This window comes from Cylas formicarius, unplaced genomic scaffold (assembly GCF_029955315.1).
Source record: "Cylas formicarius isolate icCylForm1 unplaced genomic scaffold, icCylForm1.1 PGA_scaffold_1__22_contigs__length_36826433, whole genome shotgun sequence".
Classification (NCBI taxonomy): Eukaryota; Metazoa; Arthropoda; class Insecta; order Coleoptera; family Brentidae; genus Cylas; species Cylas formicarius.
The window spans coordinates 1,903,049-1,927,834 of record NW_026844264.1 but is presented as its reverse complement, the minus strand read 5'-3'; the positions used below and the strand labels follow the sequence as shown (position 1 = coordinate 1,927,834).

General features: G+C 33.9%; 1 protein-coding gene and 2 pseudogenes across 3 annotated transcripts in view; 2 read left to right on the top strand and 1 right to left on the bottom strand.

Annotated features, from left to right (window-relative positions):
• The window catches only part of LOC132697368 (tyrosine-protein kinase transmembrane receptor Ror-like), a 239,270-nt gene that overhangs the window by 202,749 nt on the left and 11,735 nt on the right, over positions 1 to 24,786 (top strand). The window contains exon 9 of one of the 3 annotated variants that reach the window (XM_060662812.1): positions 2,635 to 3,361. The exons of the other annotated variants lie outside the window; for them this stretch is intronic. Coding sequence (XP_060518795.1) covers positions 2,635 to 2,829 — 195 coding nt within the window. The 3' untranslated portion in view covers positions 2,830 to 3,361. Of the gene's footprint in view, positions 1 to 2,634; positions 3,362 to 24,786 lie in introns of those variants that run through there. 3 annotated transcript variants of the gene reach the window in all.
• LOC132697090 (adenosine 5'-monophosphoramidase HINT1-like) lies at positions 19,375 to 19,833 on the top strand (annotated as a pseudogene).
• LOC132697367 (deoxyuridine 5'-triphosphate nucleotidohydrolase-like) lies at positions 19,954 to 21,734 on the bottom strand (annotated as a pseudogene).

The window sequence follows — 24,786 nt, the reverse complement described above, 5'->3', positions numbered from 1 at the left end:
AAGAAGGCAGACGGCTGCCTAGAAGACTAACGAGATAACACGTGACGTGTTGACTGATACTGCACGGAGAAATACAGGAACGACAGATACGAACGCCACGTGGCACAGACACGCCCCCTAGCTAGAAATAATGTGAACAACAGTTCCCAGCTAGGTGGTGAAGACGAAGAGTTTGCTGGGTTTAGCCGGTAAGAATCCGGCACTCCCGACGGGTGCGCATCCCCGTCGGGGTCTTCCCATTATGTGGGACAGTCAGCACCCTAGAGCTGGTGTTTGGCTGATGTAAGATTCCCAGCATTATCCCTCGGAAAAAAAAAAGATAATAATCTCCTGAAGGATGCGTTTTCGAACAGATGTTCAATAACCATCATTAACGTTATTTTTTATTACTCTATTGGGTGTCAATAAAATTACTAGTCAAGCCATGACTCTGTCGAACAAATTGAATAAGTTTGAAATTTAGAGATGTTATATCAATAACATTTAACGTATAAAACAATTGAATAGCACTTTCCGCTATTCCGGAGAGATAAACTTTCTTATTTGAAATAAAACACCCTGTATATTTATATCTTTTTACGAGAGCTCAAATAATTTTGGAGATAATACGATACAAAAATAATAATAATAATAAATAATACAACAAAAACAAATAATATAAAATAAATAAGTCATAATTGAAATTCTCAAAATGTCCAATCGCATTTAAAACAAACTCTATTCCAATTCGCGCGAACAATTTTATTGGAATAGGTTGCTTTTATGACAATATTAATTTTATTCCTCAGTTTGGGGTTGTCTTTTTTTATACACGTTTACTTCAATGTTTACTGAGTAAAGATAATGTAATGCTGTAAGGTCAGCTAATCCGGCCGGTCACCTTATCAGGCCATTAGTGCCTATCCAGCCTGGGTTTTCATTTTAATATTTAGACATTAGAAATTATGAGTGAGAATTCCATCTTGTTGAAAGCAAACAGGTACATTTTCCACAAAATCGATCAATAAACAATCGCCTAAAACCTCAAGATTTACTCCTTCTTTCTGTTACGATTCATAAGTTACAAAAGTCGATTCTCCTAGGCAAGTCACCCTTATGCAGATGTTGGTGTATTTGGTATTTAAAGGATTTAAAAACCATATTTTCTAAAACTTTCCCTGTATATTCCCGACGTATTCCAATGGTATTGGTTCCCTGGTACACAAGGCACAGTATTAAGATATTATTTTCAGCCACTTCGCTTACAATAAAATTGTGATACTAGATAGTAGATGATAACCAATTAGAATACAAACTATATGTCAATATTTTCCAATTAATGTTTCAGCAGAAATACAGTCGATGTCACGGTCACCTATTTTAAATATTTTTTGGTGGGATACAATTTGAACTTAATTTGACTTTTAAATTTCAATCTCAAATATCTTAAGAAGTATTGAAGATCGATAAAAACGCTTTACTATAAAAATTATTCTAATTGAACACAGAATAGAAAAAAAAGGTATTTTAAACGACTTTCCATCGGAAGTCTTTGCGGTAAACTACCACAAAGTGCAATTTTCATTATACTTATGGTAAAAGCGAAAGAATGTTTTTTTTTCAATTTATTAAACGGTTTTCTATAAAAGTCTATTTGTCAACTTTCTGGTTAAAATATGTTTTATCTTATTAAAATTGAATGACAGAGTCTCTAGTTTGGCGAGTAATTTCATTGACATCCAGTATGCAGTCAGATATACTTAAAATAATCTGTGACGTCGATTATATTTTCCATTATTTTACAAAACGTATTCACGGAAGCATAAAAACAATTTTTTTTCAACGAGTTGTGAGCTTATTTTTATAAAGATTTAAACAACATATTACATTAGTTTTGCGTCAAAGGGATTTTTCAAGTTTGCAAACTTCTCTTTTAAGTAACCTTTTCTTTGTGGTTTTTTATTCATTTTGGTGGGTCTGGAAATTCCATATTTACCGCTTCTTAAAATAGATGTGCCCAAAAAACACCATCGACAACGCAATATCTGATTGTTATTTGTATTAGAATCATCTCAATGTTCTTGGACGAAAAAAAAAATATTGGGAGCCCTGTGTCTCTCTATATCCCCTTTTTCGCTATTTGCAATAATTTTTTACACTGATAAAACTTGAGCCTTGAGAAGACAACTCTATTGAAATTTATGCAAAAGTTGTGACCATAATATACAGGGTGTTCTGTTAAAAATAAGAAAGCTGGTATTTACCCTAGATGAACGGAAAACCTTATATAAGCCGGATAAATAAAAAGTACCTAAATATCTCTAAAACTGCTAATGCGGTGTTGTCAAATTTACCAGTTTTGCGTTACACGTAACAATTGTGTTATTTTAAATGGAATGCCCTATTTATAGCGAACTTTAGAAGTGTGTCTATGCAAGGTTACCAGAACTATCATATTATAGCGAAATCTGTTAGTACTTTTGTATTCCGCATGGAGATATTTAACCGTTCAGGTACTTGTTACTAAACCGAAATGGAAAATTATGAATTAAAAAATCTATGAAACTTTTCTCTTAACCTTTTTTTTCTATCGTTCCTAGTTTCTTAGGGAACTTTATTTCGGACGCCCTGTACAATGAATAGTATTCGTTTCAGGAACAAAACAATTTCACAGCCAACTACCAGAACGCAATCACACACACCAAACAAAACAATCAGCAAAACAAGACATTGCCGCGTCCTCCGCCGCTGCCAAATTTACCGAAGACTGACGTGCTCGATTCGCAAGGTTACTTGCTACCAAAGGAAATCAAAGAACCTGTGCAATACTTAGAGACTTTGCCGCATTGATCCAGGCTCGAGTAGTAAAAACTGTTTCACTGGGAGTGAAATAAGTTATTTGAATTGAAAATTGCGAATATTGTGCGGATGTGAGTAAATAGAAATTTAGAAACGTGTACTAAATACTAGTTGCCGCGGTACGGTCTTAATTTCGAAGTAACGTGGCGTGTTACAGTGATATTTCATTCCTTGAGGATTGAATGGGAGTGCTTTTGGAAAACGCGACTCGTTTTCGGGTAATTTTTAGGAACAGGGGCGATTGGAATCTGTTTTAAGTCAATTGGAAAGCTAATTCCCTATGTTAAAGATGGTGACCGAACTGGTAACAACCCATAACAACTTGAGTTTGTTGGGTGTTACTTTTAAGCTTTTCTCGTATTGTATATGAAAAGAACTCCGCATGAAATTTATACCCGAATTTATTGAAATTTTAGTATCATACAACGAAATATTGAGCTTTTATCCGTATTATAAAAAAATTGCTTATTCAGTAAAATGACAGTACAAATGAGTTTGTGTTAAACAATTATGCTCAACTTTCATTTAGTCGATACATCAGCTTTATGAACATATAAACACAAACATTTTTTGTGGAAATGAGTTCAGTTACATTGTAATTGATGTTTGCTCTGAAGTCTAAATGTTTTTCGGAACATAAAACATACAAATTTTCCGTAAGTATGTCTTTTTTCTAGATTTTAGGTATTCCACAGTCAGTTTTAGTTTTGACAGTAGATTTGAAGTTACTTGATGTCTAGATTAATTAAAGAATGGGAATTATATAATTCGGTATGAAGCTTTTAAGTTTATTGTCACAAATGGATAAGTTAGTTATGGTTAGTCATATCAACATTCAAATGATCCATTCCCACAGGAAAATTGTTATTTTGATATATTTGTAAAATAAAATTTTTTTTTTACTGACTTCGGTTAAACGAAACTTTTTCCAAGTATTATGCTTAACACTTAACCGACGGTTGCTAGCGAGAAGCTTTTACATTTCTTACGAGGTGCAGTCAATGTTCGAATTTTTGTTGGGTACTACTGAAAGCATCGCATAAAGCATACCAAAAATCTAAGTTTTAACCACTAGGGATAAGGTAATTTGCTAAAAGTTTCGATTTTTAATTTTAACACGTCAATATTGACATCGATATCGACTACGAGATTCATACAAAATTTTTAAAAAATATTTTTTTTAATTTTTCATGTAGTTTGCTTAATAAGCAGTTTTTTCTTTCACTCATAAATCGTTTTTTTTTCCAATTTTTGACAACCAACATCTCAAAAATATTTGTGCGGGGTTCTAGGTAATCAATTGCCTTAAACACAATTCTAATGACATCGGAACCAAGAAAGTGCACGAAAACGCCGTGGATCTTAAACATACTTCATCTTCAGCTTAGAGCTCAACCATGTTTTAGAGGAGAATATAATGGCGGTTAAATAAATACTAAATTATTCCTTATCGGATAAATTTGGTGTGTCCTTGTTAATTTACATACAAAAATATCTCCGCATGGTGCTAAGATACTTCCATCAATTTTTTTAAAGCTTCCAAATGTTTGCCTGTTGTTTTTTGGGATTCATAACAATTCTTGAAAATATCAAACCACAGTTCATTAATATCACTAAAGTTTTTACTGACATATATTTTACAGAGGAAACTTTCAATTTTTGTAGCTTCAAACTCACAAGAACCGAATGCTTTCTGGGCGTGCGTTTTCGTCTTCTTCTAACAAAAAAATCTATTTTCTATTATTTTTTCTTAAAGCTTTTACAAAGTCTGAGTGTGTGCGGTGCTCTGGGTCGGATATTATATAATGACTAGTATATTGGGCCTTCTATCGTCCAACATCTTCAACAATAAATTTACACAGTCTGCTTAGAAGGTGGTAAAGTAAAGTACATACACTTAAGTTGTTATAAATTGGCAATATGTTTTCTGCCCTCTTTTGCAGAATTTTTAAAAGATTTGGCTTAACACTTCTTTGGGTACTCTCTCTTCAAATATCAAGAGTTTTCCAAATAATTCTTAATAAACTTGTGTCGAAGGCCTTGGTTCTGCTATACAGATTTGCCAGTCGACAAATTGAATATTTCCTCTTCCTACCAGACGGGTTAATAATATTTTATTAGTTTTTGTAAAAATATGTGACCTTAAACAATTAATTATCATCATCTGTTTTAATGAAATCTAGAGTATTCACCATAATAGTTTTTAAAGAAGTTCGCAAAGGATGACTTACTGTCTATTCTATTTATTAATTGTTTTTTCTAAGGTAAGAGAGGGAACAGGTCGAGAAAATGATATTTCTGTTCGTCTTATTGAGAACCCGTGGTGAGTAGTAAAAAAGGTTATTATACGCGATATAATATGCGATTATACCTAAACTTTTTTGTAGAAAAGGTAAGATAAGGTCTAACTAACCGAAACTAACCAAAACATTCGCCTCTTTAGGGTTTGAAAGAATTTTCACTGATGTGCAAACTATAAAAACTGAAAGTCCTCTCTAGGCTAGGTATTTCTTATGTTCTGTGATTTCTAATTTGGTATCACATATTTCTTATATTTATCTTCGGCTTGTTATTATTTTCAGTTAATAACTGATTTAAATGTAATTAGGTATTGCATATTAGATATGTATCAATCAATTATAAATGTATATGTTATGCAGTATGCGCACATGATAGCTTTTTTAAGCGCTAAAGTGGATTGATGTATTCCGTTGATTAAAATTTCTAGTACTTTATAGTTATAATCGGAAATGTGAATAATTTTTTAGAACATTGAAAATATGGTTGCAGCATTTTAATAAACTTGGGTTCGTTAAACAGGGCTTCGCCTAGGTTATCATGTGCGACTCGATGGCAGTTGCTTACTTGAGTGGGGTTTTCTGACATAATCGCAAAAAAGTATATTTTCACCAATTAAGCCCCCATCTCGCTATTTTTATCATAACCTAAAATATTAAATTATTAAATTATTTATTATTTATTAAGCCAAATGATATTTAAATTGAATTTCGTTTCGTTCGCACAAAATTACCTACATTACTTTTGATATCATTGTCTACTTTCAATAAATGTATTATTTTTAATATTTTTTTCAGCAACTAACAAAAACTAATAAACTGTTACATCACCAATTTCATTATTTATTGAATTATTTAAGTAGTAAATGTAGTAAAATGTACGCAAAACTATAGGCATTAAAAGAGACTTTCACAAGCAGCAAATGACGACATGAAAAATGCGGAGTGTTTGGTATATATATTATAGTATATAGTGGCCCAACTTCGGTAAAAATTGATGGGCCTTAAGCGGCTATGATTTTTTCGTAGAGAAGCGAATACTTTTCAATGCATATATTTCACCCACTAACCTCCACTTTGCGTTATGTTCTTTCAGCGATATCCCCACACTTAAGCACTTTTTTAGTGGAGATTAGATGGGGGATATTAAAAAATACGTGGTGAACCTAAGTATTTGAAAACCGGTAAGCATGTCAAAACGTAGTAATGTCAGCTAAGATAAATAATAAACATTTTGTTTTGATTCTAAATATCATGTGGGATCCTAAATAATAACTTGAAGCTTTATTTCATAATTTGAATTAATATGTTCTTTTCTTTATATGTTAGGTTAGGATAAAGATCTTGTGATGTAGTTTTCAGTTGGCCCATGTTTCACTGTCTTATACCGTACTTAGTTTGGTTTACTGGGACACCCGAAATATTTGAAGTTTATTTTCATATACTTTCTTAAACTTACTAAAAATTGAAAAAAATGAAATCGTCATGTTAGTGTATTTAGTATTAAAAAAAAGGTGAATGTGTATAAGGTCGCCTCTTTAAAAAAGTTGTAGATTTCTAAATATTTAATTAATTTTAATTATTTAATTATTTCAACTAATTAAAAGACAATCAAACCCTACAGAAACCTCAGTGTTGTGAGTTCAAATAATCAATATTTGAGAGTTGTATGGCACCTAATTTTAGTCATTTTTGATCGTTATTTAAATACGCAAATCTATAAAATAAAAAATAATGATGAAAATGCTAATAGCAAATAAAAACAAATTAAAAGATTAATTTATTTATTTTTAATAATGAATTTTTAATAATAAATTGTATCCACCAAGAAATTAAATTAATTGAAATTATTTCTGCGTTAATAACTTCATTACCGGGATAACATTTATAAAAAGTTGTCAAAAGACAATAAATAGTAGGTGCCAACGTTTTACTCTTAAGATTTCGGAATATACTACTTTTCCAAGTCACTCATTAGGTTGAGTCGAGTAACTAATACAGCAGATTGTTGAAGACTGACCAATTTTACTAATAATTGAATTATTTAAGTAGTAAAATATGTCTTGATCTCTCTCTGTCTTGATAAATAGAAATAATAAAAATATTAATATTACTTTATTGCAATACATTAGATCATATCACGAAAGGCGAAGTTGATGTTACACTTCCTCATTTGCAATATTATTTATTTTAAGAGAAGCTCATGTTAATGTCATTACTTCTGACAGAAGAACTGTTTTATTCATTTTTAAATTGATTTTACACATTCTGCTACATAATTACGTCAATAGTTAATAAAATTAGTTACTCACCAATAATTGATTGCGGTGATAAACTTAATGATTAAAATCAATTTTTAGTTTTAAAATAAGTGGTAATACCAAAAATTTGAAAACAGCAACCCGTATGTATAGTGATTTTTTTCCAAAAATTTAACTTTTTTAACTTTGATTTGTTTTTATTCATATTTTTCGTTAGGATAAATGTATTGAGATTCGATTTTCGCCCTTATTTGAATATCTAATGACATAAAAAAGTAATATCCCTGCACTTTATTTCTTTTAGCAATTTTTTTTTGTGATTATGTCAGAAAACGCCACCGGGTGGCAAGGTAAGCAATCTAAATCGTGTCACGATTGCTTTTGAAAATCCCTTTTTAACGACTCCAGCTTTATGCATTAACGGTTTTTGTAGGTATGAACATTTGTTTAAGAAAATGTGTAAAAATGTGTAAACAATGTGTGTAAATGTGTTGCAGTTTTCTTGCACAACAATGAGCAAAAATCCTTTGAATTTGCCTTAGCGTTCATATAGAACTCACCTTAACCATGACTTTTTGTAGAAACCGAATTTTAATAAGACCTAAGGAAAAAATTCCTCCCCTGGGGTCCATTTCAGAAACTCGAAAATAATTTCCAGCATTTCGTCTCGGTCGAGTTACATAATAACATTTTTGTTTTTTACCTCGTTGCCCTTACCACAGCTCTATTCTTCTTATTTACTTTAAATAAGCTTCCAAAAGTACAACTTTTTGGATTCTTAAGGGGTTGTCGAATCTTTCCTCGTTTTTGAGCGAAAATATGAAAATCATCAGAATTGACAAAACGTTCCTTTATGAACTTTTTTTTTAAATTACTTTATATGAATTTAATTTTTCTAAAAACCGTTTTTTAGATATTGAACACCCTGTACATTGGAAAGCATTTTCGGACCTAAGTGTGTTTGATTTTTTTTGATATTTAATATCCATCCGTTGTTATAAAGTATAATACTTTAAAAGTGTAATTTAATTGTAACATGTTTACAAACGGGCCACCCGGTATAGTTCGATCATGGTATAAAAGCTTACTTTCTGATATTTGCCTATAGAGAAAGTTTTATACCGCATACATTGCATTCTTTGTTATCGGCAAGGATCTATTGAATTTGAAAAAAATAGGCACCGTAATATAAATGAAACATTTGTCACAGCAAATGACGGAGCCGCGAAGATATAAGGTTTCTGGAATATCCTTAATTGTTATTCGAATTCGAAAAAACTGCAAAAATCCTCTATAATCTGTGCGGCCAGAAAAACAATATTTTTGTTTGATTAACAATAGTCAATTATTTTTTATCGAAGATATATCCTTGTTTGGAAATCAAAAATCGAAAAATGTATGTCCGCGGACGGAATGAAATTGAAAATGCTTCAAAAATCAGATTCGCAATGCCTGACGTTGTTTCTTTTTATACAAGATACGAACAAAATACAAACATCAAAGTAAGGAGTCTTTTTTACAGCTTAAACGCAAAATGTTAAATACAAATGTTTTAAATTTTAAATATGTCTCAAATGTCAAAGGTGTAATAAAAAAAAGAGGTGATGATGGAACTTGGAAATATTTTGGTTTAAAATTAAATTTTCGAATTTTTGTTTGAAAATCCGTAATGTGACGTATTTTTCAAATTAAAACAATATTTGTATTTAACAGTTTGCGTTCAAGCTCTAAAAAAGACCAAGCAAATATTATATTTTTGTATTTCTTTCGTAGCATGTACAAAAAAACAAATGTTAGGTATTGCGAAGCAAAAACTTTAATATGGAATGACATTTTTACGTATTTTTCACTTTTTAGTTTATTTGTCCTCTTATCTACTCCACTCGTGAACATATAGTGTGCCCCATACTATACCCTCAATACATATACTACATGCCCCAAACTCGATGAATTATTAAAAGTATATGTTTATATATGTATACATTTAAAGATTGGATTGTGGCCATAGGTGTGGCCATCACTATGTTTTATATATTTTGAGCCTTGTTATCTTCTACGCGAATCAGGCAACAACTTGCCTTATTAAATATAGAGATTCTATGCCAAATTTTGAAACTTTCTAGGTAAGTTGTTAATTTTAATTCTTTTTTTTTATGAACATACATACCTTAACATGTTTAGTACTCGCTTCAATGCCTTAAAACAAGTTAGATTATATCTTTTGAATAATTGAATTTAAAAAAAAAATTAAATGTGTTGAATTATCCCTAAGTTGGGGTAGATTAGGCCAGGTTATGGGACCGCAAATCAATTGCTGTTCAAAAATTAAAGTAATTTATTTATTGATAATAATAAGAAAAGCACCTAAATTCTAGGAGAACATTTTGTGATGAATATTATCAGTAAAACGTGTTTAAACAAAACATTTGTGTAAGAAATCTTCTGTTCCGTATAATAAGTTTAAAATTATATTAAGACGGAGATTTTGCAGTTACCTGCGTTTAGCATCCACAAGTGGAAAAGTAAAAGTGCTACAATTGTTCTTTCTTCTGAAAAATTTAATTCCCTGATTCTTTCCGTTCCTTTCGACCGAGAATTGTTTGCACTTTCGCAAGATTTGCTCTTTTCAGTCAAAAACGGGACATCAAATTTATTGTTAAAGGCGAGATAAACGTAAATAAAACCAAAATCATACAGTTGAAAGAGTAAAATCTGTTGATAGCCTGCCCGTGATTTGTCAATTAACAATATTTATCAATTGCTAACCTCAAAAAAATATTCCCTGTTTAAAAGTCCCTAAATTGCAAACTTATTGACGGAGTTGCCTCATTTTTAGTCAAAGTCCAACTTAAAAATATCATGGTAGGTGTTTTTAAATGGTCATCATTAACATCCACACACAAACGTGTGCAGTTGGATATTTGCACATGAATGGATTCTCGAAGTTCATCGAATGCCCATGGCTTTTGTCAATAAACGACGTCCATTAGTGATCCACACAGGTAGAAGTCTAGAGGAGATGTATTGCCCCAGTCTTCTCTATTTTAGTTCAAAGTATACACACTGGTACACATTGGTAGTTTAAATAGAAAATTAAGGAAATAAACTTTTCTTAACTTTTGACAGAACACTTTACCCGAAAATACAACAGTAACAAGGTATTGGGCGCAACACAGAGTTATAGAACTTGTTCCAACATACAACTGAACACTTTGGAATCAGTACTTCGTGCTGCAGGTTGGCGGCATCATTTGTATGTGTATGTTAATGGTGAACATTTTGAACGCTTACGGTCATATCTTTAAGTTGGATTTCAAGTTGCCCTTTCACCGAAAATCAGACAACTCCCTCAATTAGTTTGCAACTGTTAGAGTTTTATAGAGTGGATACATTTTTGTCGAACCCGCTCTGTAAACATTAACATAGGAAGTACCATAGATCTACAAAATCATAATACAAACTTTATATAAAAATATTAACGTGTAACTATGATATGATATGCCTGCAATCTTCGCCATATCAATCAAGATTTCTAAATAAGTTTTTTTAAATACTATCAAATTTTTTGTTATCTTTAATCTTTGCGTTTAGTTCATACAGAGTAAGTTATTTTCGGATGTTTTCATTTCTTATTTGCTTAGGTAAAAATTTCATTTCTTAAACATGAATTCTGCTGTCTTCTTTCTTTGTCGTTCACATCTCACTTCCTATGGTTAGTTTTGTAAAATTTAAATTGTATTTTTTTCGTGGTTTCAATCTTTAACGTTCTTGTGATTGTTTCACATATTTGGGCAAAATTATTCAGTTTTGGTCAATGGCATGGTTATAAAAACAAGAAATGTTTTATCTCAGACATTAGGAGTCTTTTATTTGTGGCAAAACTTTATTATTTAATCTCATGTTCACTTTCTGCTATAAGCGTCAGATCGTCAGCGTATTCAGTGTCTATGTTGATCCCAGTTTTATTTCTCGATTTCCATTCTTTAATAATATCGTCAATGTTGTCGTCAGGATTGATGATCTTTCTTTTTTTGTTTTTTATGTTGCTTTGGTAGTGGTTTTAACATCTCCTCTGTCTATTTCGGATATCTGCAGAAAGTGGTGTGGTGTATTTCAATGTCTGCTCCCCTGTATACTCTGGATTAAAAAGATTTGAGTTGGTTAAATATGTATTACATGCTTTTTCGCCACCTACTCTGCTTTATCAATGAAATTATTAAATTTAAAATGATAATTCAATTTTAGATGAAGCAAAATTTTGACTTCTTCCAAAGCACAATGAAGAAAATAAATAATGGCAAATGGTAAAGGCAAATAATGAATTGCTGTTATTATTGTCACAAAATGGTGGCATTAAATTTGAAACGCAACCTTTCGTCTTTCTGCCACCTACATCCTGTTCAGTTTTTTGGTTTTCCGTACGAGCATGATCTGGATTATGATAAAGTTTTCCTTTTTATTCTAAAACAGAGATCGCCGATTGTGCAGTTCTTCCGTTCTTTCCTGTAATTTATGACATTCTTCGTGAAGTTCATCAATTTATTTGACGTTTCAAAATGTCAACATGTGAACTTATAATATTTTTTTCAAAATTAATCATTAAATTTTGGACGCCATATTGAATGTTCCGATTTTTAGATAGAGCATAAAAAATAAATCAAATATTTTTATATGATGTGTCACATGATGTATTAATGCTTATACTTCAGGACACAAAGACAAAATTTGTTTGTTTTTTCTTAATATAAATATAATAATTGATGTACCTACAATATTGTTGACTAATTGAAATTGTTGTTATGAAAAGTCTCAATTAGCATATGTAATATTTTCCAACTATCAAGATGTCGAACTTATTCTTTTCTAAATTTTTTTGCAATATTTTTTAAATAATTTCTGTATCGTAATTGAAGGTAAACTGAAGGCATTTTTCCACAAGAACATTCATTTTTTCAAAGCAATAATTGAAATTTTTGTTTAAACAAATGTCCATTGAGCGCGATCATGACCGAGCATAAGAAAAATCAAATTTTAGTTTTGTGGTTTATAATACATCATTTAAAAGAGTGTTTTATGCTAAATTAAATAATAACAATATTCAATGTGGAAAATTTAAAAATATATGTATCTCCAAAATAATTTAAAATTGTTTCCCTTTAGGTCATTATATTCGTTTTTAAAAAGTGTTCTACTAATATAATAATTTCAATTCTAATTATGATTATTGGTATTTGATTTAGTTTAACAGTAGCCATTACTGGATTGACGTTCTAATTTGTTCAAAATTGGAACCAGTTCCATTTTATGAACTTGGTCCGTGTAAAACTAGTATTACAGTTACTGAGATCTCGATAGCCTCTTTACTATGCGAGACAACATTTTCAAAAAATGCAATGGTTATTATGCATGAGTAGTCTACAATCTAGATATCGTTCTTAGATGAGTCATATCAACTTAATAAGAAACGCGAAACGGGGTAAACAGGGAGTGACTTGTTCGATATGTTTCTTTCAATATAATTATTACAATTAGTTACAAAAACGTACCTCCACACCTCCACCAAAGACTTTTGGATGCCATATATTTCTATCTACATTAAAAAATTTATAATTGTTGAACTATAGATGTATTTAGAATAGAAATTAATGTTTATGAAAAAAAAAATAAATTGATCGCCATATTTCGTGTTTTATTAACTTCCTTTGTTGTGTCGGGAGTCACTATGACCTATTAGTACCAAAATAGGCGTCGCTCTACAACTGAGAATGACTGCCGCAGTAGCTGTTGAAAGTGTTGGTAGCAAAAACCAATAGATCAAAGCTTAACAGCCCGAAAAAAATTATTAATTAGTATTAAATTTATTCTATTAAACTCAGAAGTCAAGGTACCAAAAATAAAAATATTTATAAAATGTTATATAAATGAAAATATGCTGTAATTAAAAAACGTAACAAATATAATGGGTGTATACCGGAGATGCAGTTTATATCTTTATAAATTAATGTCGGCCTTAAAATTTAAATCGTCATTAATGCAATCAGCTTTGTTTTGGTTTTGTGTTTTTTGGGCAGTCATGTAAAATAATGATATTCTTATTGGGCGAAAAGTTATGCCCCGTACCCAGCAGATAAGAAGCGAATTGAGATGTGTTCTCTATCACGTCAATGTACTTGTACTTTTTCACTACGATATTCGTGAACCCTGATGGAAATCTTCCTGCTTGACTCGCCAATATAAATTGCATTTACAAACTACACTTTTAAAAGAATATAATGCTGATCTATAGATTATTAACTTTTGTTATGTATAGTTTGATTTAAAAACTATGGATAAATTCGTATTCTTGAAAAATGTAGTAGCCAGGTGCAATGAAATGTTACCAAAGTAAGTCGAGCATTGGAATCTACGTTCTGGAGGTTTTGATGTTTCACGGTTGATGGTTCCTTACACGTTAACGAGGAACGGTACATTGGATAGGCGGCGATTTCCTATCTATTAAAAATAATTTTAAATCTGCGACGTTGCCCCTTCTTCGAAAAAGTAGCATGAAAATTTAAAATTTAAATTGTAAAACATGTATATTATTGGATTTTTCAATTATTAACCGTGAAACACCCTATATAATATGACAATTTGGTGTCTGTATCCATAATATCTAAAAAACGCATTATCCAATTTAAAGAAATTTTGTTCTAAAGCTGCTTTGTCAAAAGATCCGGATCATCGCAAGTGGTGCCATTCAGTAACGAGCTAATATTTGAGATCAAAAGAACCACCTCAGTAACTTTAAGTAACTAGTCAAGTCTACACTTGCACTTCTAAGAACTATGATAAGTCACGAAGTTAGATTGTAACGAGGTGAACCCAGCTACGGGTCGATTGGATGTTCCCTGTTTATGTATTTTACGGAGCCCATAGCTCAAGTTGTTTTGCGATTGATTAGATTGAAATCTTTTCTTATAGGTATTGAAAAATTCAAGTGCCAAAAATCCATTACTAATAATAATAACAGTAGATGAATAGAGGGACATCCAGGCCCACATACCTCACTTTTTGGCTTACCATCCACGGGCCCCCCGCTCCGGGCCACTCGGCCATAGACTTTGGCTCTTCTTCTTAGCGTCCTGGCCCATAGGCAACTCGCCCATAGGCCACTCGGCCATGAACCACTCGGTCATGGGTCTTCTTCTTTCTGTGGCCTGGCCGTTCGCCCATTGGCCACTCGCCCATTGACCACTCACCCCCATTGGTTCAAGGCCACTCGTCCATAGGCCACTCGCCCCTTGGCCGCTCGCCCATTGGCCACTCCCCCTGACCTAACCAAACCGTCGTCCGTGGTACCAACCTAGCCAAACTGTTGTCCGTGGTGCCAACCAAACCGTTGTCCGTGGTGCCAACCAAACCGTTGTCTTTGTCCGCCCGCGTGCCGTTCGGGGGCCCCGCCCGCTCGATAACGTCGCAACTGTCAATGACGTCACAAATTTCACGTTAGAATTAAAATATGTCATATTGCTAATTTCACGAATTAGGCAATTACGTGATATTATGTATGATATTATTAGGCAATTACATGCGATGAAATATTAAAAAATTGTTGTAGTTTTTTGGTAATTTCGTTAAGATGTTTAACATCATTATGCAAAATTATATCGAAAAATATATTTAAAAATAATCTGTACTTATCCGCATTATTATTGTTTCTTTTACTTTTTCCTTAATTATAATACTTTAGGAAGGGAAGTAATTTATGTAGTTATGAATATTTTTAATATCACATGTGATATTCACTTGAATTATTTTTTTTTAAATAAACGATATTTTATTCTTTATAGTTTTCTTTTATTTCATTTCTTTTTTTTTCATATTTGATGAGTGATATTCTTCATAACTAAGTTGTCGGTAGTGATTTATTGTCCCCCTAGAAATATATAATAATTTTTAAATTTTCATTGAGAGAAATAAATGGAAAATTTTACATTCAAAAAGAAATATTAGGAAATTAAGATTTCGATTGTTCTAGAAGAAACGACAGTCTGAAATCCAGCACGGTCGACGTTAAGTTAGATATCGAGGCTAAAAACGGATTTCCTGCAAATACGCGCCTATTGCGTCATCATTCACGATTGCATCGTGGAACACCGGCCGCTTAGCGAAATTGTTCGAACGTTGTCCTAATAAATACGAGGCAAATTTGATCGAGCGGCGCAGTTCGTGGAACAAAGTTTGTGCAATCAAAACATTTTGTGGTAAACATGCAGGGATTCCAGCTGCAAGACGGCGGCGAGGGCTTCGTCGTCAAGGAGTTGGCGGCATGTAATGGTAGTCAAAGCTGCAATTTCATTTTCAAGCCGCCAAGGGAATATGGGCGGCTGTCCTCCGCCGACAAGCGGGGAGTTCCAACCGAAAAAAAAGTGAAACAAGATGTTTCGGAAAACTCCAAAGTCTACTATCACGGTACCAAGTACTGTAATAGCTGTAACAAATCTTTTTGCTTTTGTGAAGAATCCATTAAAAATCATCCAAAACATAATATAAAATATTGTTCGGAATTAACAAGTCGTTCGAACAATATAAGTTTATATTGCGACGAAGTTATTCCATCACCGTCATCGTCATCACCACCAGCGGACAAAAAAACAAGGATTTAGAACATACACTGCCTCCGTTATAGAAGAAATACGTTGTGGTGATTGTCCGAACGTTGTCGTAATAAATACGAGGCAAATTTGATCGAGCGGCGCAGTTCGTGGTACAAAGTTTGTGCAGTCAAAACATTTTGTGGTAAAAATGCGGTTCGTGGTGGTCGACATGCTGGGATTCCAGCTGCAAGACGGCGGCGAGGGCTTCGTCGTCAAGGAGTTGGCGGCATGTAATGGCAGTCAAAGCGGGGGGGTGCAGGGGTTGGAGGATCGCCTCCATGGATTGATATACACCGGAGGATTTGTCGACTATGCGAGTGTGGACGACGTGATAAATCATATTAGCGCACAGGCCGACGTCATTTACGTGAGGGGGCAGGTAAAGGCGGACTTTCTGGCCAAGAGGCTGGAGTCGTCGTCGGCGTGGAAGCCCACCATCATTAACGTGGAACAGTTTGATGACGGCGGACGGCGAGACAGCCACGTCGCCACCAGCACCAGCCCCCAGCCCGAGAATTCGCTTACAATTACATGAAGCCCGATAATCACCGATAAATCGTACGAACATAAACAAAGCGTAAGATGTCAAGGCAACGGATCATGTAGTTATAAATTTGACGGAAAAGGTCAAGTTTTGGGTCACGCATTTTTTCCCAATACAAATCAAAAGTGTGTGGAAATCCATTTGGATAAAGACGAAAACTGGTATTTTGGGAACGATGTGATTGCGCCCGCACCACAAACGAGTTTGTATACCGTGCTTTTACACGAAATCGGGCATACCCTCGGCTTAGGGCATAGTAATGATCCCACGTCCATTATGTATCCATTTTATGGGAGCGTAAATACATTGGGACTCGATGACATTGCGGGAATTCACCGTTTGTATGGAGACAAAACGACCATATCAGTGTCGCCATCGACGACAACTACATCGAAAAGCGACACAAAAACAACAACAAAAGTTACTTTGTCACCACCACCACCACCAGACTTGTGTAATATACTTCCGGATAATTTTCTAATCACTTTGAACCATCATATGTACGTGTTTTACGATAAATGGTGCTGGATACTACGCCTAGGTGATAGAACCTACACCGAACCAAAACGAATAGCCGAGTACGTTCTCATGGACAAAATTTCCCACATCTATCAAAGACCCAACGGACAACTCGTGGCCATTGCGGAAAACGGTGGACTTTCCTAGTTTCAGGATAGAACGTAAAGCGGACATTGAGAACCTGGGCGTTCCGCAAGATAAAAAAATTAACGCAATTTTCAGCACATACTCCGGCAGAACTTTCATCCTTTACGATGATAATTATTTCAACGAATTGGACGAGTGCAGTTTGCGTCCGAAAGGTCACGGCTTTGTAAACGAATTGTTTGGCCCGATTCCGCAAGGCGTAAACAGCGTGTTTCGCTACACCAACGGACATTTATAATTTTTCAAAAACAAAACCTATTACGAGTACAACGAATTTTTAAATAAATTGATCAACGCAGGACCGGTGGATTTCAGTCTATTCGGCATCAATTGTCCACGCGAGAGCGTGTTTCAACAGATTAAAAATTTGTTAATGAAACTGACGACTAGTGGGTGACCACGATGGATAAAATACTGTTGAGCCATCCGACGAACTTGAACAGCGAAGACCTGAAAGTGCTCCAGGCACAATACCTCATAGAACGGGTGAGACCCTACGAATTGTTAAATATGTGGCACAAATTACCGGGAAAACATCAATGCAATTTTGAACTACAAACTCATCTGCCGTGTTTTGTGCATTACAACCGGCCTGACAGCAGAACCCATATCGACGGACCGGCTCCCTCGCAAAATCGGTGTTTTCATTGTTTGAGCGCTATAAAAAGGCGCTGACGACGTGGTGATCAGTGTCATTTGAGAACGCGATGGCTACGCTAAACGCCAAGTTTATTTTGTTGTCCACATTAGTGCAAAATATGTTTTATATTCACAAACCCAGCGGGGAAAATGAAGCATATGTGTGTTTCAAAAACGCCGATAATCGAAATTTTTCCTGTTCATGGCCGGACACCTGGACGCAGATGTATCTGGCGGCGACGGACGGCAACCTGTTTGAGACTGAACTGCCAATGAGTACGGTGCACCAAAAGTAGCAGCAGCAGCAATTACTCTTTAAACAAAAAACAACTCCAGAAGCCTCCAAGGCAGTGGTGACGACGATGACAAGCACTTTTCCCCGAATCAAAAACAAACTATTTTCATTTTGTTATACCTGATCGCGTCCAGTTCGCTACTTTTGTTATCAAAGTGTTTGGTCAAGATAACTAAAACCCAATGTGCCGTCCAATTTCGACGATAGGAGGGGATGAAATGTATAAATACTGTGTATGAGTTATAAAAAACAATGTAAGTTTTGTGTGTGTGTTAGTTGACTGAACAACAACAACAACAATAACGATGGGTGGTGATTGGGATGCAACATTTAATAATCACAGAAGAATTACGCCTACGCGTATTCCGGATACTACAGTAACGATCGATGAACATATATATGTCGAGATGGATTGCGCCCAAGTATGCCTGTATGTTAATGGACAGCAGCGACTAGACTTTACGCACGAGGCATTTTTGGAGTTTTTATATTTTATTGACGAGGAAATTGGAAATCTAAAATGGAACGACGTTATCTTCCCCCTAGGAGATTGCATGCAAGCGACTTATTGGCACGAAGAAGAACGATGTGACTTAACGCTGAAAAAATTCAATCCGTTAATCGAAATATACCTTGAGCGCGAGGAAATAGAAAAGCTCGTGTCTCATAAAATGAACTTGTTCAATGCTTTAGAGTCTTTCCACTATATACGTCTCGGTCAATAAAATATACATATTCTACTTATTGTTTTTTTTTAATTTCTAATCAGTTTCTGACGGAAACACACGCGCGCGGGGTACTCATCCGGCCACGTTATTTGTGGAAAATTATTTAAAAACAAAAATCCCGCGGCGAAGGAAACGCATGCGGTAATAATATCAACGTTTCGTATTTCCTGTGCCGAAGGATGTGTGGATTACTAATCGGACCGAGTGGTTAATTAATTTGTTTTAAGCATTTTTTGCGGCGAAGGCAGGCGACGCGATGATCTCACCCGCCAAGGTTTCGTTTAAACATTTCGCAAAGCGATGATGTCATGCAGCCGTTGCCGCACACCGGCGACGCGACCACGCGGCGGACGATGATGTCACCCAGCCCACGAGTTTCAACTCGCAAAAACTCGTCGGCTGGGTGACGGCGCTCCTTTTGCGCCTATGGCCCAGCGGCACATGTGACAAAACGTTAGTTCATAAAGATGTCGGATGAGGTTGCTCTGGCACAAAATGCTCGACCGGGTGAGGGCACAATTTTCGGAAAAATATTGAGAAAAGGAATCCCTTGCAACTTTATATACGAAGACGACCTGGTGGGTATATCCTAAAATGTTCAAACCTCGTCCAAATGACTTGTTTTCAATGTGTGGCTTTCGACGATGTAAATCCTTAACACTATTTGGTTATTCCTCGGAAACCAATACTTCAGTTATCCAAAGCCGCCGACGAATACGAACTGCTATTAGGTCATTTGCTAATTGTAGCAAGAAAAATAGCTGCAACGAGGAAGTTGGATCAAGGGTTTCGAATTGTTATTAATGTTGGGCCTGTGGGCGCTCAATCTGTTTATCACGTTCACATACACGTTTTGTCCGGGAGGCAGATGCGTTGGCCTCCGGGTTAATAATTTTGTTGAGCTGTTTTACTCAATAAGTGTGTTATTAAAGTAATTGTTTGCTGCTGTATGTACCCCCTTTACAACTTATATAGCTTAAAGTCTAATTAAAAAAAAAATACTTCGCTGTTACTAAATTATATATTTGGTTAAACATAAATTAAATATTTGAACACATAATTAATACTATCAAGTGAAAAACAGTGAAGGAGAATAATACTATCAAAAACTGTTTTTCTAGTACAAAAACACCCAAATTTAGGAAGCATTTACCAATCACATTATTTAGTTCAAGTAGATCCAAATCCACCTTCACCTCTGACAGTGTCCCCTAATTCCTAAAATAATGAAAAGCAACTAATGCCAAACTTGGGAAAAATCATTTACTCACCTGTACTTCCTCCAAATCAGGATAGTAAATTTTTCGCATATGAGTTGGGCAATTCTATCCCCACTTTTAATATCGAAATCTGAGTCGGAGTGGTTAAATAAAACTACCTTTAAAACGCCCCTATAATCCTCATCTACGACGCCGGCTAAAAAATGCTCGTTTTACTCGTCGCGTCTTCAGAAACAAATTCTAAGTATATACCTCCAACGTCAATAAAATTCTTCACGGCTAATCCAGATCTGGGTGCGGCATTTCTGTTAGATTACTTTTACAAAATTTATTTAACACCTTCGAAACGACGCGTAAAAATGAGACGTTTCTGACCCAGCTCTTTTTATTGTGGACCAAATGGGTGCCAAATTTACACGAAGGGAGGGGATGGAAAACGCGCCAAACGGACGAAACCGTTACAACGGAATTTCGCATTTTTATATTTCTATTTTACTAGATTTTAATTGAAGCAATACTTGATTACATTCTTGATTTTTATTACCCCTCACAGCTATCACGTACCATCAGTACATTAAACTGAAAAAAAAAATTATATTAACACGCCACCGCATCACGAAACTTCAATAGCGGCTCCTTCCAATGCGCACGCTCTTCCGAATCGTTATTGGTCCTTTCAATCTCGTGATAAGGCTGTCCTAGGAATCACGTGACAATATTTCAGAACAAAATAACTATGTCTCGTTGGACAAAAATGGCGATTTCGAATTCCGGCAAAAATTGCATCCATATGCGTGGTGGCAGGCCGATTTGGCCCAACTCGACCGATATGCGAAACAAAATAAAAACTTTAAATTTATATTGGTTGTTATCTATCGTTTTTTTTTTCAAAATACGTGTGGTGCGAACCGTTAAAAAAAAAACGGGTAGTGATGTGACTACACCCAAAAAACCTGCAAACGGATCTGGGCAAGGAATTTTATAATGGCAATTTTGAGAAGCTCATGGTCAAGCACGAAATTAATCATTATAGTACATACAGTAAGAAAAAGGCTGCGATAGTCGAACGGGTAATAAGGACACTCAAAGAAAAATTGCATTGCGTACCGCTGGACAGACGTGCTGCCCTCTGTTGTTCAACAATACAACAAGAAACACAGAACGACGGGAATGAAACCTAATGCGGTGAATAAAAGTAACGCCGATTCACTTTTGAAGAGCGCTTTCAGTCACCTGAAAATATTCGGAGCTAGGAAATTGAAAGTGGGTGACGTGGGTTAGAATTAGTAAAGCCAAACACGTGTTTAACAAAGGATACACGCCGAATTGGACCACCAAACTATTGTGGTCAAAGTGCAGATCACGAACCCGGTGACGTATCTTCTCGAAGATATGAACGGTAAACCTATAATGGGAGGATTTTACGAAGAAGAATTGCAAAAAACGGCCAATCCTGACATCTATCTCGTTGAAAAGGTTCTGCGCAGGCGCGGTAAAAAAGTTTTGGTACGCTGGTTGGGATTGGACAAGTCGCACGATTCGTGAATTGACGACGCGAATGTATTATAAGTCTCAGTGTCGATGTAACAGTCGTGTCGGGCGCGCATCATGGAGCAGCAGCAAATATCGCTCCCCCCCGAAGAGTTGTACGAATTTTTAACGAGCTACGACATACATTATGCGCCGCCGCCGCCACCACCACCACCGGAAGTGCAACAACAACAAGTAAGAAAACCGTCAAAACGGCGTCGTAGTGCGACACCGCCCCCAAAGCCTCACAAAAAAAAAGAAAAAGCGAAGAAACGGTTCAGCAGCAGCAGCATACCGGCTCATCCTCCTCTTCCTCCTCCGGTTGGTTCGATACGTTTATCGACGACGAAGAAAGAAGGGTGGTATGCGAAGCGTTCCAGTTGAAAATGGTTTTAGAGTCGCAGCTGGTGCGAAACGAGGACCGCATCAAAGAGACTGAAACTAAAATTGCCCTGCTGCAGAGCGAGTTACAAGTGGCGCGCCTTCACTCCGACGAATGCAGAAAAAAACTTAAACATTTTGCAAGTTTAGCGTCCTCTCTGCCCGCATCAATCCCATAGTTTTTTTTTAATTTTAAAAATATTATCGATGTTGATGTAAATAAAAAAAAATCTTTAGTGTTTTTTTTATTTAGTCACACACACACTCCTCCAAACAACAACAACAACTAGAACAAAACCTGTTGAATCTGAAGTGAAAAAAAATACATATACATTTTACATTAGAATAAAAAAAAAGACCAACATAAGCCTAATTTTTTTACAAATTTTTTTTATTATTAGGTCGCAATGAATATGTGTGTTTCTATTACTCTTGAGGTATGTTGAGGATTTGTGATGTCATTAATAGTTGAGAGATTATTCAATGCATTCTTATATCCTTAGAATACATAAAGAATCTATAAGAGATACATCTATGGTAAAACGTCAATTTGCAAACACTAACCATAGAAAATTTTGGAAACATGTTAAATTTCAGCAAAGATATCTTCTATTGTATAAAGAATATATCTCGAAGATTGTTTTTTAAATAGAAACTAATATATTCTATAATAAATGAAAGGTATGTAATGTTTAAACTTATTGTTTATATTACTGTTTCTAACCTCTATTTGTTTTTCAGTTATAGAAAGATTCCACAATTTACCCTAAAATGGAATTATATGGAATATGAACAAGATAAATTATAAAGTATATATTGATATTACACAACTTTTAAAAGTTTCATTGTCAAGAATCATTATAATTCGTTTAAAATGATTTTTATCGGATATGGATATTGGTATTGATATTGAAGAGAGGCGTGCTCGTGGGCGTCCAAGCATTTAGGCCACCAGGCCGCTCTAGAGAACGTCCAAAATGCCACCCTTTCTATAGAAGGTTAGCAACTTCTTTAGTCTAGTAATACCATGCACTGAATCCCGATCGATCAGGGTCGTTCTGAAGACTCCCAATCTTGCTCATGTTAAAGCAAAGCACTCGGTAAGCAGAAAATACGAGGCTTTCTCCCTTTTTATGCAATCGGATATGGGTAAAGATAATTTATAAATTTTGTCGACTGAAAATTACTGTTTCATTGAAAGAATTGTAGTTACTTTTATATCAAGGAAATATCAGGTGAATGATTAAATCATGTTTAAAAATATCATTTTTAGATTGAATTTTTATGTTTAGTAGAGTTTTACAATTTTAAATTTCATTTATTGGAAAAATTTCGATTATACATTTTTGTTGATGAAAATATTAATTATTGATTGCCATATTAAGATTATTATTTGACTGAAATTTAATTGTTAGTAATTTATAATAATGAAAGAAAGAAAATTGAACATTGTTTTAATTTATCAATGAATATATAAGGATTACCATTGATTAGTTATTAAAGATACATTTTAAAATGAATTTCATAAAATAATAACTTTGAATATACTTTTGTTTTTCAGGTCTTTTAATTTATTGTTTTTTTATTTTCAGTAAATATGAAACTCCAAAATTAATACAAACAAGGAACTATCATCATGAAAAATCGTTACATTTCAACTGAGATGGTTTGAATCAAAGATAAATAAATGTGTCTCATAAAGTTATATTAATTAAAAATTGTTATCTAATGTAATGAAATTTAGTTATTTTTACTTTAAATCACCATCCAAAGTATTAGAAATTATGATAGACCCAACTACAATCAAATGATGGTAAGAAAACATACATGTCTATAAATTTCAAGATTCTAAAAATATCGTTGATGATCGCATAAAGAACGTATTACTGGAATTTATTTCATAAAGAAACATACATTTTACAAATAAAAGGTATTTAATATAACAATCTTAATTTTTATGTGATAATAATTTCCATAATCCCTAATTTATTATTGTTTTGTCTCCGATGGTTGCAGGATTTAAGAATTTGTGGAAAAAAATTAATGCAATACAAAAACCAGATGTTTTATCATAAAGAAATATTTTCATTTCGACTAAAATAGTTTTCATTAAATGTAAATGTAAGTTTGGTCGTATATAATCGTGTAATTTATGAAATTTTTAAAATATTATCGTTGATGACATAAATACACTTTACAGATAACAGGTATTTAATATAGAATCTTTAAATTTTATGTGATTTTATTTTTTATAACCCCTAATTTATTTTTATTTCATTTGTGATGATTATAGAATTTGAGAATTTGAGACAAATAATTGATACAATACATTATTTTATTAAATTAAATACATTATTTGGATAAAGAAATTTTAATAGAAAATATATCAAATTAAATTCAATAATTATTTTACATATTATCCTATATTTTCAAGCTGAAAAACAAATATATACAAAGCGTAAATCTACACCATCTATCAAGCAATTTCGAAATTACAGATTCCTTTTTTAAGAAAATAATGTAAAAGATTACAAATTACTTTCAAATATATTTTCCAACATATTTTCCAATAACAATACCTAAACATCATGATGAAATCAACAAAAATTGTAATGCCTTTGTATATAATTACTTCATTTATCCAATCAACAATAATATTACATAATCTTAATTCTAATATTAATAATGACAATTTTAAATTTATGACGTCATCAACAAGGTTAGACCGTAAGTGACGCAAACGTCACC